At 40.3% G+C, this 13,574-nt stretch overlaps 1 protein-coding gene across 1 annotated transcript; it reads right to left on the bottom strand.

Moving 5' to 3' along the window:
* Window positions 1-3,034: 3,034 nt before the first annotated feature.
* FGB (fibrinogen beta chain) lies at window positions 3,035-10,208 on the bottom strand (the record flags this gene model as incomplete). The annotated part of the gene is made up of 8 exons (XM_082482797.1): window positions 10,079-10,208; window positions 8,297-8,500; window positions 6,877-7,060; window positions 6,043-6,270; window positions 5,315-5,428; window positions 4,642-4,764; window positions 4,155-4,440; window positions 3,035-3,263 (listed from the first exon to the last, which is right to left on the bottom strand). The coding sequence occupies exons 1-8, from the start codon at window positions 10,151-10,153 to the stop codon at window positions 3,035-3,037; spliced, it is 1,443 nt and encodes a 480-aa protein (XP_082338923.1). The 5' UTR covers window positions 10,154-10,208.
* Window positions 10,209-13,574: the final 3,366 nt, after the last annotated feature.

Here is a 13,574-nt window from a genome sequence, read left to right as displayed (position 1 = left end):
CGTTCATCATGAACTCCTGCCTCCACTAACATGAACTGTGAATGTCTGATCAGGTTTGACAGTCACACCTCTAGGCCATCTCCTCTCATTTCCATTTTGAGGGGAGCACAACAGCACCAGGAGTCAGTTCTCAGGCAGAGCAGCAGGTGGTTTGGGTTCTCACTTTTGGCACACACCTAACGTGGAGCATACTTTGACAAATGATGCGTGCATTTTAGGACTGACTTTTAAGGATATCCTAAGCTTTGATTTTACAAATATGGAGGTAGACCTTCCATTCCATTGATGAATTCTAGGTAGTTTACCATGCATACTGTAGCTTCAAAATAAGACAGTTCACGATAACTCATTAAAATATAACTCCCAAACCAGGCTATTATTTTCTGTGTGGAGCTGTCGACACGCTGGAGGGGAGGGATGCCACCCAGAGAGACCTGGACAGGCTACAGAGGTGGGCCTGTGCAAACCTCATAAAGTTCAACAAGGCCAAGTGCAAGGTCCTGCATGTGGGCCAGAGCAATCCCAAGCACAAATACAGGCTGGGTGAAGAATGGATTGAGAGCAGCCCTGAGGAGAATGACTTGGGGTTGTTGGTTGATGAGAAACTCAATGTGAGCCAGCAACGTGTGCTCACAGCCCAGAATGCCAACCATATCCTGGGCTGCATCAAAAGAAGTGCGGCCAGCAGGTCGAGGGAGATGATTCTACCCCTCTACTCTGCTCTGGTGAGACCCCACCTGGAGTACTGCATCCAGCTCTGGAGCCCCCAACATAAGAAGGACATGAACCTGTTGGAGCGGGTCCAGAGGAGTGCCGCAAAGATGATCAGAAGGCTGGAGCACCTCTCGTATGAAGACAGGTTGAGAGAGTTGGGGTTGTTCAGCCTGGAGAAGAGAAGGCTCTGGGGAGACCTTATAGCATCATTCCAGTATCTGATGGGGGCCTACAAGAAAGCATGTAGTGATAGGATGAGGGGCAATTTCTTCAAACTGGAAGAGAGTAGATTTAGAATAGATACTACAAAAAATAATTCACTATGAGGGTGGTGAGGCACTGGAACAAATAACCCAGGGAATTTGTGGAGGCCCCATCCCTAAAAGTGTTCAAGGCCGGGCTGGATGGGGCTTTGAGCAACCTGGTCTAGTGGGAGGTGTCCCTGCCCATGGCAGGAGGGTTGGAACTAGATGAGCTTTAAGGTCCTTTCCAACATAAACCATTCTATGATCCTGTAATTCTGTGATTCTAGTGACCACTAAAAAGTTATGATTGTAACCAGCACGAGCAAGATGAGAAACACCTGCATGGCTATAGTATATCTTTCCTTGGTTTAGAATATTTGTCGGCACAGGTGTCAAGCAAGGATTCTTCTACAGATAAGGGGTTTAAATCAGGAACTTGCTGACAGCGTGTGGTAAGGATTTTTTAGCAAAAAGCTGGCTGCAGGAAAAAACTTCTTTACTTTGAAGGTGACAGAGCACTGGAAGAGGGTGCCCAGAGAGGTTGTTGAGACTCCTTCTATGGAGATATTCAAAACCCGCCTGGATGCATTCCCGTCCAACTTGCTCTAGGTGAACCTCCTTTGGCAGGGGGGTTGGACTAGATAATCTCTGAAGGTCCCTTCCAGCCCCTATCATTCTGTGATTCTGTGATTCTGTGCATGGAAAAACAGTTACATTGGTTACACAATTACACAAGAACATGCTGTATTTACCTTTATACTTTATGACATAAAATTACACAAGTATTTACTCTGTTTATTGTTTCTGTGCTTCTATTGAGAAACAAGCATGAGCAAACTTCCCTTACCTCCAATCTAACTGGCCAGCATATTTCATACCATTTAACAATATCATTAAATACTGGCAAACCACCTCACTTTTAACCTTTTTCAGTGCTTCTTAAACACAGCCACTGTCTAATCTTTTTGGAGAGTTTGCTGAAGAGCAAAGACATCTTTACAGCCATGTGGGGCAAAGTGTCTGTGCTTTTGGAAAAGGGGATTCTGCTCTATGCCTTTTGTTCCCTAGTCTCAGTGGAAGCCTGCCTGTGGGGATGCTGAACATTTTGCGCTTATGTAGTGAGATGCTGCCATGATGTCTCCTCCTTGTCCTCCTGGGCTCCACAGGTTAAGTCAATACAAGAGGTTTCAGATGGGCTCCATCTGCTGCTAGTGATCTTGATCCCTTCCTTTGTGGAGGAAGGCAGTCCCCTCTGAGAAATGTTTGATCCTGCCTACCAGGGCTGGGAAGTCCTGTCTTTGGGACAACCTCTGCTCCCGGCTAAAGAAGGAGCCTAGACCACTAGTTTCGATGAAATACCCAACCTCCACCTACCCCACTATTGGAGTCATTAATTGCTTTAGTCCTACCATAGTGATTGTGCGAAAGGCATACCAGCCAGATCTTCTAATACTGTATTTTATTCTATGATAAAAGCATGTGGGATGGTGGAAGGCATATTAAGAGGCACAGGATGTGAGCCAGGTCCCAGGAAAGGGCATATTTTATCCAGCATATGGGATTTCAACTAAGTGACTGGTGACCTATCCATGTGTTAGATAATATATTTTCACTTTATTCCTTCTCAACTTGTTAACACAGGTAGTTACCATTACCTCTATAATATAAAAGAAAAAGACTGTCCCTTATTTAGTGGAATGTGTTTGCGTCTCCCCAGATAATGCATAAATACTTAGAAATCATGTGAAGAAAACTTTAGTTCTAAGGCTTTATTTAAGTTTTAGAAAGCTTTTAAAAATAATCCTCTCCCGCTTCAAATGTGGTATAGAAGTCCTTTGTAAAAGAGTGAAACAAGTTGGGGTTTGGTTTGTTTTTTTTTTTTTATCAGCATTATTCTATAATAGTTACTTCTGTGGAGCAAAATACACTTGTGAGTTATTTTCATCGGTCAGATTGTGATTTACAGTTGACATAGCTTTTCACTTGAGGTCACAATATACTCATACATACATGGTTGGTGGCTAAATGTACAAATATTAAAAGAAAATCTCTGATTCTGTACATTTTGATATTGGTTAATGTGGAAAGTATGGCCTGATTTTCATGCTCATCTTCTTCATTGAATACCATGACCCTTTCCAGTTCATCCATACAACACCATCATCTGTACCATGTTTTGCCATATCCCAGCTGTAGGTCCCTCCCCAGTAGTATCTGCCGTTGGGGTTGGCTGAGTGGCAGCGGTTGTACCACCATCCACCACCATCTTCTTTGGAGCACTGTTTTCTTGGATCTGCAGTTAACCTGATGAGGGAAAAGAAAGTGTTAACAGTGACAGATGAACTGTAAGCAAGCAGATCAAGAGTACATACAACTGTCCCTGAACTGAAATTTTCAAACCATAATAAGCATTTAAAATCCTCTCTGAACTTTCTGTAAAAGATTGACTGTCACAAGTGTGTGCTACGTAGTGCACTTGGAAGATGAAGCAGCTAAGAAAAACAAATCAAATTTTAGCTGCATCTCTTTGGGAGTGTCATTTTAGTTTACCAATTGATAACTACAGTTACTTGCAGTTCATAATGATAATTGCAATATCAATGCAATTGAAATACATAAAACAATGAGAAATGTAGGTCTTCCCCAATCTAAACAATTCCTTTATTCATTAATATGTAATCAATTATTAAGATAAAGACATAGCACATAGTTTAGAGATACAGTGCTAAATTATGTACTTTGCAACTGAGCTCCTGTCTTCTGAGTAGGCAGAACTTTGTTTATTAAGTAGGACATGCTACCTGTCTCTTTTCTCAGGACCCATCCTGTGTTACTGGAGTGAGTGCCCATATTCCTACTTAAGCAAGAGAGTGTTCCCAGCACTGCCATCATCAGTCTCTGACAATTAATCTATTGCATCCAGATTTGCTGATTTGTCTATGGTAACGTCATTCATGGAATCAATTAAATTCAGCGTGCTTGCTTCTTACTTGGTTGTGGAGCAGCACTAACCTAATATATAGTTTTACCTGCCTTGGCGAAGCCAGAAGAACTACACGGACATTTGGCTGGTAACTTGCAGGGATAAAACATATTTTGAGATACTATGAAATGCTGTGAAAACTAGCAGCAAAGTAGAGGGATATTCTGTATTCAGCTCTATTTTTATTTTAAATGTCTAATGCAAGTACATACCATCCATCATTGTCTCTGTCATAAGTACTGAAGAACATGCCGTTGTGAATTGTCATTGTCCTGTTTTCTCCATGCACCTGTGAAGCTCCTTCCATTAGCGCGTTGCCTGCATTGCCTTTGTAGTTACTAACTGAAAGCTGATACTTGTTTCCTTCGTTCTGTATGGTGAAACCTCCATAATGAGCTGATACTTTATCGCCATTCCAGTCCTCCATTTCAATTAAAACTTCAGTGGGCCCAATTTTGGTAAGCTGGCTGATCTTGTCATTTCCCAGCCAATATTCACCTGAGAAGCAACCAGCGAGAGCTCTGTGAAATAGACTTCACTATATATTTCAAGGCAACTTTATGATTTGCCTATAGGTCTGCCGAAGTGCATTAGTTCATTTAAAAAAAAAAAAAAAAAAAAAAATCAAAGAACTTTGAGAAATATGGGAAAACATTTTCAGTAAGAGGAGCTCTTTGTGTTTCATGCTTGGTGTTTTACCTGGTGTGTCACAGTAGTTCTTCCCTCCGCTCTTTGCGACATTTCCAAATCCTTTTTTGTATTGATCCCATACTCTTCCGAAATTAACACTGCCATCCTGGCGGTTCTGAATCAAAGTCCAGCCTGCAGGAGCGACAGTATTTAGATTAAATTGCCATTAAGAAAGAAGCATGAAACATTAAGATACAGCCCTTTTATCTTCATCTCAAGGCAAGCGGACCGTATGGCTTTTTTGCAGCAGGTCTGAGTTTTCACTGCTTACAAGCTCAGCCTCACCATTTTTACTCACACTCAAGTAGTGCCTTGCTTCACAGGGAAAGGTGGAAAAAGCAGAACATGAAGGACTGCCCCAATCTTCTGTCTAGCGCATAGTAGCGGGGTAAGAAATGAGCCAGTCTGTCCTTGTCTGCCCATCCATACATTGTGTATTCTAGTCACAGTAAGACACATTTTTATTTACCAACCCTCTCCCAGCAATTTATTTCCAGTTTCATTATAGAAGTGTCCTACTGTGCATCTGAAGACATCCAATCAGAGTCAATCAGACTTAATTCTCAAATAATTACAAAAGTTATACAAACTAATATGGAGTTATAAAATGCAAATTACTAATATTATTTTTGTAGCATCCATATTAATTAATATTTTAACAACATAGATATTTCACACTAACCTCCATTATCTGTTTCCATGTCACAGTATACTTTGTATGGTCTGACGAAAGGATCTGGCTGGATGAGGTACATTTCGGATGTCTCGCCTCCCTTTCTGATAATATCCTCACATTCTGGAAGAAAAAATGGGAGATGCTGTTACTGAAAGAGCTGTGAACTTCTCCCACAATCTTCTTATCCTTTGGTTTGCTGATTATAAGGGAACAATTTTAAATATATATATAATTCTACTTTCATTTTGATTTTTGTGATACGTCATGTGAAAGAATCAGGGAAGAAAGAACAGTCCACCAACATTGTTCTACTTTTCCAAATAGGAATTTCTAAAAGTTCAAACTGAGTGATGGAAGACTGTATATTTTTCAACGACTTTTTGAACTAGACAAGCTTGTGAAAGAAGAACCTTTCTTGACTGAAAAAATCAAGGGTACAACTAAGATAGTCACAAATGTATCACCTCCACCTTACAAAGACCTTGAAGCACATATTTCTTTAAAATGCCACTGGTCACTAAAGATGACTGATATTGGGCAAGAGGATCTTTGGTCTGACCAGTATAGGCGTCCATAAAAGATTTTTTTCATTTAGGATCGCTTTCTCTCTTTTCTGCTATCCTAATCAATGACACAAGCTTCAGAGGCACGTTAAAATCAATCAAATTATGCACCTGACAATTTGCACAGTGATATAAATGGGAGAAGAGATGTCATTAGAGTTGAATGAGTACCTTTGCCTGAAACCACCGGAATATTACAAGAAACAACACATGGGGAACGGCAGTAGTCCACCTGAGTTGCAATGGCATTTTCCAGTTTTTGTATCTTTTTGTGTAAAGAATCCACAACTGCACGAAGGACCCTGAGGCTAGATGGGATGTTATTGTCCAGATTATCCTTTATATAACTATAATGCAATTCCACTTCTGTGTTGTACTGAGAAAGTATATCATCATTGTCTAGAAAAACAAAGAGATGAAAAGCAGATTATTTTTCAACATGTTTTCCAGTTACGAAATAATGAAGAGCAATCGGTAAGCACAATTTGAGAAGCCACTTCTTTCCTTAGCAGGGAGGAAGTATAGGCATTTCTTTTGCTCACTCTTCCACAATGTGCAAAAACTTTACAGAAATTCTCAGGAAAGCGGTACATGTGTATTGTTATTTCTTTGCTAGCTAGTGGGTTTATCAGTGGTGCTATATTCTGCCAAAGAACTATAATTAGCTTCTTTCCAGGCAGCCACAGTGCCAAGCCAGGAGCTGGGCATAAAGGGATTGGATGGACATAGGAAAGCAGGTAAGGGGGGAACACATGACCCTTACGTTGAGGGGCCTCATAGAAATCTTGCCTTAGTATGAGATCCATTCCTCTGCCTCTCTCAAAGAATTATTTTTTCTTTAAGATTGAAGAGGACTAGGTCATGGAACCCTACTTTGCTAGATATTGCACTGTATTTTAATTTATTTTTTTTTTTTTTTTTAGGAAGTCAAATTAACAAGTAACAGTAGCAATGCCAATAGAACTGCAACACTGTTCACACTAGTAATGCATAGAAATAGCATACCTTGTCTTTGTTTTTGCCTTTTTACCAATTTATCGTCTAGAACAGTCACATATTCATAGAAAGTTGTAGAGGTTTCAGACAGTTTGCTCACTTTGTCCTTTAGATCACGAACAACTGCTTTCACATTTTTTTCCTGTTTTACCAGTGTAGTTTGCAGCTCACATCCAGTTGGACACAGCACTCCCTTAAAAATACCAAAAAGGGCTGTGAATAAAAGTCAAGATAAAGAATTTCTAATCCCGTCCGTGAATGACCATACCTTTGAACACACTGAATAGTTAGGAATGTGAGACCAGATATTTAAGGACTCAAGACATCCAACTTCTACAAAGAAGCTACAGTCTGAAGGTCAGGAAGGAGCCAAGTCCCCCAGAAGGACTCTCTTGTGGAAGCTCTTGGGAAAAGCCCTCTCTCTTCACACCTTTTTGATCTACTGTCTACTTTTCACTTTTCTGCACTGTTATATGTTCATGGTGTTAAGCCACCTGAACTATGATTAAAGCCTGTCAGGAACTACCTGGTGCCTGTGCGTGTTTATATCTACCCCTTTCCTCTTTCACTGGCCTCAGAGAATCAGCCGTGTTCTCTACACCTTGTTATATGCATCTTTCATGAAATGGCCATAAGATTCACTAAAAAATTATAATCTCAAGAAGCTGAGCACCATTGCTTCTGCAACAAGCGCTGCACCCTCAAGGACAGCAGAGTTTTAAAAGAGGTGGGAAATTCTGAAGTCCCGTGAGAACCAAAATACCCAGTCAGCAGTGGGGCTCTACCACAACCATGTAGGCATTAAGCTTTAACAGATTTCATTTGTTGGAAACCTCCATGCTCAAATTTGCTCTCAGACACTAGGATGCCTCTCAGCACCGTTCCAGCTTGTGTTTTCCGGCAGAGAGGACAGCAGGGACAGTGTGGCAGACTACTGCAAGGCAGCGAGGAGTATGCTGGATCTCGTCATGCTCGCATGCTCTTCTGTAAAAGATGGGGCAGTGACTGAGGGTAGACGATAATTACCGGTTGAAACAAATTTGAAGAAGGACACAGGAGATTATTTTTTGGTCCCTAGCATTCCTTGAGATTATCTGAAGTCAAGCCAGTGCTTCTGCAGAGTTTTTTCTCTCCTTCTTAATAGTTACCTACTCAAAGCCAGATGGAAAGCACAGGCTAAACCACAGATACTTCCTTTCCCCATTTACAGTTCAAATCTCATTTCCCCATCTTTGCCATAGGCTGTCTGACTCCATGACTAATCCCATGGACTCTGTGTCATTACTCTTCTGAATGCAGTCCTACCAAACTCAAGCAAAATGAAGCAAAGTTGGGCTACTTCATCCCTTATTTGGCGAAGAATACTCCATGTTGGGTACACTAGAAGAAAACAGTCTGTTATCAGCTGCATCAACAGGCAGACACCCACCAGCTCCTCTAGAGGATGCTTGCAGCCACCAGCATCGGGGTAGATGATACGTTCTTTCTTGTCGCTCGGCTTCCCCCGCTTTGGGGGCCGGGGCTGGTACCCGACTCCGCTGATGGGAGGTGCCACGGGTCGGAGTGTGGGGGCCAATTCCCGCCTTTTGTCCAGGGGTCGGTGGCCTCGAACCCCGGGCTGAGGGGCATCGTCCTGCAAAGCCAGGGAGAGAGAAAACTCGCTGAATCTGGGATTGCTTGCAAAATGCTAGGCACAGGGTGCAGGCATCTGTTCAGCACTCTTTAGTGCTTTCAACAGCAAGGAAAACCATGGAATGGAATGAATAAAAGCAATAATGGAAATATTATCCTGACATTTTGCAAAAGTCATTGCTACGCCCTCCCTTGTAAGGCTAGTCACACTCCCTCCACCTAGATATAGACAAACTAAAAGCCTTCACAGCAAAGCAAAACAATATTTCAATAGCTCTTTCTGACCAAGGAATAAAGTTTATATGGTTAGGAGCCGCTAAGCACCGTGAAATTTGAAATAGTAGGATAGAAAAAAAGTAATTAGACATTTTTGGGGCTAAGGAGAATATTCAGCATCGCGTTATCAGTGTCCCAATTTTTCACTGGGCTACAAGAAAATTTGTAAGGCCTCAGAAAATGAGGCCACAGCCACATACATCATCAGGTCTCAGGCCACATGCCAGCTATTAACTGATGGAATTAGGAAAAGCATTCAATAACATTTCTCAGGGTAGGTTAACAGAGCTCCCTCTGATGCATGCATTCCCCATCTCTGCCAGAAATGGAAAAGTCTAAGAGGCTGAGCAAGGAAAACAGGCCTGGTCCCTAAGCACTTGTTGAAACGAAACCATTTGAATTAATAGTGGTTTGAACTACTGAATCAAAATCTTTGACCATCTCCAATCCCTCCCAGACTTAGTTACAAATAACAAACATTTGTAAGGATCCAGGGTCAGAGGCTTCAAGTAGTTTCAAAAGTAGGCAGCATACAAATCACAAAATTGCTGAAAATGATTTAACATCGCAGTGTTATCAGTAGTCAATGTACCAACACAAATCCTTAGACTGTATAATAGAAAATAATCTCATTTCTAATCACCCTGACCTATTCCATTTTTGCAGGGATTTTCAAAAGATGAAAAATGTACTGAGATTCTAACTTGTATTTCTCATTAAAACATTTGACTTGAACAAAACTAAATATAGGTTAAACTGTTATTTTAGATTGATCCTTATTGCTTGCCTTTTTGTTTAACATTGTTACCTCTCTATTTCCAATGTAAAGCTATATGAACAGGCAGCTAATTTTTTTTTTTCAATGCCTACTGAATCTGTAAAACAGTTTTTACTGTCTTTGAGACAGGACATATTAATTACATATTTCTACTCCTTTGCATCTGATACTGTCTGTAACATCATATGTCAACATTGCTAAATTAATATCCTTAAATAAATTCAGCTAGATAACTAATCTTACCATCAGGCATTCTTCATTCCCTACAGAAAAAGGAAAGAAACAGGAAGAAAATATATACAAACTCAGAAAATAACTATTGTGCAATTACATATACATGAAGAAATAATACAGAGGTTATTTCTTTGACCACTTCAAGCAGAAAAAGAACATGCACTGGATCATTTTTTCCCACAGCTTCTAACTTAGCTAACTCACATAAGCTGAGTAAGTCATGCATGCAATCAAATGAAATTAATAATTTTTACTATTACAATTATTCTTAATTATGATCAGTATTACAACCTCCTCGTCATAGTCAGTAGAGGCCTGGGATTTAACAGAGGAAACACAGAGCAGGAACAGCAGAAGCAGTTTCATGGTGCTGGCTTGCTTGAGCAGCTCAGTGACCTTCTCCCACCAGCAGCTCTGACAGGGAGAGGTCCTCTCTGTTCCTATATATAGGCAGCAACCTTAATTTCCCAGCTTGACAGTGATAGGACCAACCCATACGAGCAATCACTGTATCTCTGTTAATATTCAACCTTCCTCTTCACTGTGTGCCTCAATACATTTGTTGTTGAGCAATTTCTCTGGACAACTCTTATCTACATGTCCCAGAGACCTCTGTTGATGCTGGCATCAAACAGATGTTTAAATCCTTAAAAGTACCTCCTGCTCAGATTACACAAGGTTACCATTTTCTCAAAAATCACAAGTCTCTCAAAACAGCTGAAAAGGTGAACATCCAAAGAAAAGAAACATCATCAGATGTCACACTGTGATGTCTCCTTTTTCTTCCCTCTGCTGAAAATTTGAATGTTTCAGAAATATCACATTATGTTTGAATTAAACTCACATCATACAGATTGGTACATTCTTCTAAATAGTTCTGATGATGTCTGGATAGGTATGCAAGTCTTTGGGTCTCTTTAAGTACAAGAGCAACAAAAAGTATATTATGTTCATTACATTAACAATTTTGAATGAAAACACTGTTTTTCATCTAATTAAAGGCCAGATTAATATTATGAGCATAAAACAATGCTATTCCATTACTTTAGCAATATGACAATATAAATGAAGTAAAATAATTAAATTTTACAAATTAATTTGCTGGTTTCCTTTTTTAATACAAGAAGTATAGCAGTCAAACATTATTTAAATATTTTTAATAATCTTTTAAAAGAATACAGCATAGTTATTTGTAATCATAGTGGAATACTCAAACATGCTTTCTGATGCCTTAAAAGAGTATGGTATATCACTGCTTTCATGGTAGCAGAGTTTTAACATTTTGGTGTCTTTGTATCCTGTGATTTTCTTGTGCATTATAAATGCTCATAATATACTGAATTAAATAAAATGGGCTGAGTGAGGGCCAGCACACTTTTCTGAAGTCGTTCATGTTGATGTCTGAAGACATGAAGAGACGCAAACCATGAGCTGAGGTTCCATTTCAAAGACCAACTTGATGGAGAAGGAGACTTTATGGTAAAAAAGAAGAGAACAGCTAAAATTGCTTGGTTTAGGCCTTTTTCCTGTATTCGTGCTGTTGTCAGAATTCTTGTAAACTATGGATATTCCTGAAACATGAAAACTCTTTAACCTGACTGGTTTAATTATTAAACACCTTGGACCAAAATCAGCCATGGCTCAAGGAGCCCTAACTCCACTGAATTTTATCCCTTGGATGAGGACATCACCAACACTATTAGATTTGGAAGAACACAAGCTTCTCCCTACAGGCACTAAAGAACTCTGCCTAAGGCCAAAACTGGCATCGTTAACATGTTATTTCCACTTAACGATGCTAGCCAACACATTATCACTGATTCTGGTCATCTCCCAACCTTAACTGCAGTTTTCCCCCCATGTACCTCTGAGGGAAGTTCAGTCACCCTCATCTTACGTATAAGGAAGGGACACAGTGATGCTGAACCCTTGCCCAGGCCTCAGGGGTAGCTCATGATACAGCAGAACTAAAACGAAGTCTCACTAGTCCTGAACTAGAAACTTACTTTTAAACTATCCTGGCTCAGTCCAAACAAATCTTAGTTAAATGTACGATGTTTGTCCTAAATCCATTCTGAAACCATCACTGTGCTCTGTGATAACTTCAGTGTCCTTCTTCAGGCATTAAGTACTCCTCACCCTGCTATGAAGAAGCGTGGCTGTGTCTGTGCAGAGGATGTTGGGGACCGAATGACCCCCAAGCCTGCTGCAGAGTCCCAGCACGGGAAAACCCCAGGCTTCATCTGCCTTCAGATGGGATTTCCCCTTTGGGACTCAGCCTTTGACCCTCCCGGCTCCAGTACGTTTCATTGGCTTCCCCAAGAGTGGTTGTGTCTCCCTGGGGATTCACTGTAAATGACACATGTATGTCATACCACAGTGGGTTTGTGGCTTTGTGTGAAATGAGCAGATGCCCCAGGATGGGGATGGGGCGACCGCTCATCTGGTAAGCAGAGGCCTTGTCTACGTTGCAAAGGTTTTGCCTGCAGAGTTTTATCAGCAAAAACCAGTCCAAATCTGGATCTGCATACAGACCAATCTATACCGGCAAACATACACACAGATAGAAAAACATTTTGGCAGCAAAATGTAATCTACATTAGTTAACATGCTGGTTATGAGATGTGATTTTTCTCTCATGCTTGCAACCATTACGGTTGGGCTGAGACTTTCTAAGGATTGAATGAAGCCTTATGAATAACCAAAACCATGGTTTAAATTTCTTCTAAAAATGATATCAAAGAGGCTTTCTCTTCAAAATGGGACACCTAATCTTTTCCCCTTCATATTGCCTTCTCCAACTCATCTGGTTAATGAGAAGCTGTTCCCGGATTTAACGTGGTAGTTAACACACCACAGCACACCTGTTATTAGGACTTCTAATAATACAACGTGGACTTGATAGTGTTCCCAGACATCCCTTTGTACAGTATTTTTGTACTGAAAAGGCACTTACTGGCAGAGGCGTATGTGTGTGTTTTGAGGAATGACTATTTGCTCGCTGCCCCTTGTGTTTGTGGTGCCGCCGTGCCTGCCAGTGGTGCAACCCTCTTTACACAAACCCCCATCAGCGAGTCACGGTCACTGGATCATGGGCTCTTCAGAACCGAATGTGCCTCCCGAGGTGGTCTTGGGGTGGGGGAACAGAACCTTCTTGGGCCATGATGAGCTACAGTGTTTGCTAAAATAAATTTATAAATAGCAGTTGATTTAGAAATGTCCTTTTAAACAACTAGTGTTGTAATAGTGTCGTACTATGAAAAGAATACTGTAAACTTAAATGTTCACCTCTGCTGAGATGAAGATCCTAATTTCTTGCTTTTACTGGTAACAAATATTACTTCAAAGGTTTCTTGTAAATGAGAATTAATGCTATCTTCATGTTCTGGGAGCAAACAAGTTCTTAAATATTTATGAGTGGGGCTGTTCACTTTGGCCTTAAAACAACACTAAAAGCACAGGCAACTAACTACTCACCTTCTTCTAAGTAGTGATTTATAAAAAATTACATAGTTTGTTATTTCCGGAATTGCAGCTGTAGCTGACATGCAAGAAGACATTAAGTAGCTGCATGTAATAAAGAAAATGAATAAAGTGCTTATTCTAATTAATATTGCTGACATGATTTATTGAAGTTCTGGGACTAAATTTCACCTTAGACTAAATATTCTAGAAAAAAAAAATTACAGAGATTAATTTGTCCTCTGATTTTCTAAAGCATTATAAGGACACCTGGAAATAAACTGAGATTATAAATTTCTGAGGGGAACGTTTACTTGAGAAAAAA

Source organism: Vanellus vanellus, assembly GCF_965231255.1.
Source record: "Vanellus vanellus genome assembly, chromosome: 4".
Taxonomy (NCBI): domain Eukaryota; kingdom Metazoa; phylum Chordata; class Aves; order Charadriiformes; family Charadriidae; genus Vanellus; species Vanellus vanellus.
The sequence above is the reverse complement of the archived record's forward strand: the minus strand, read 5'-3'. Positions and strand labels throughout refer to the sequence as shown.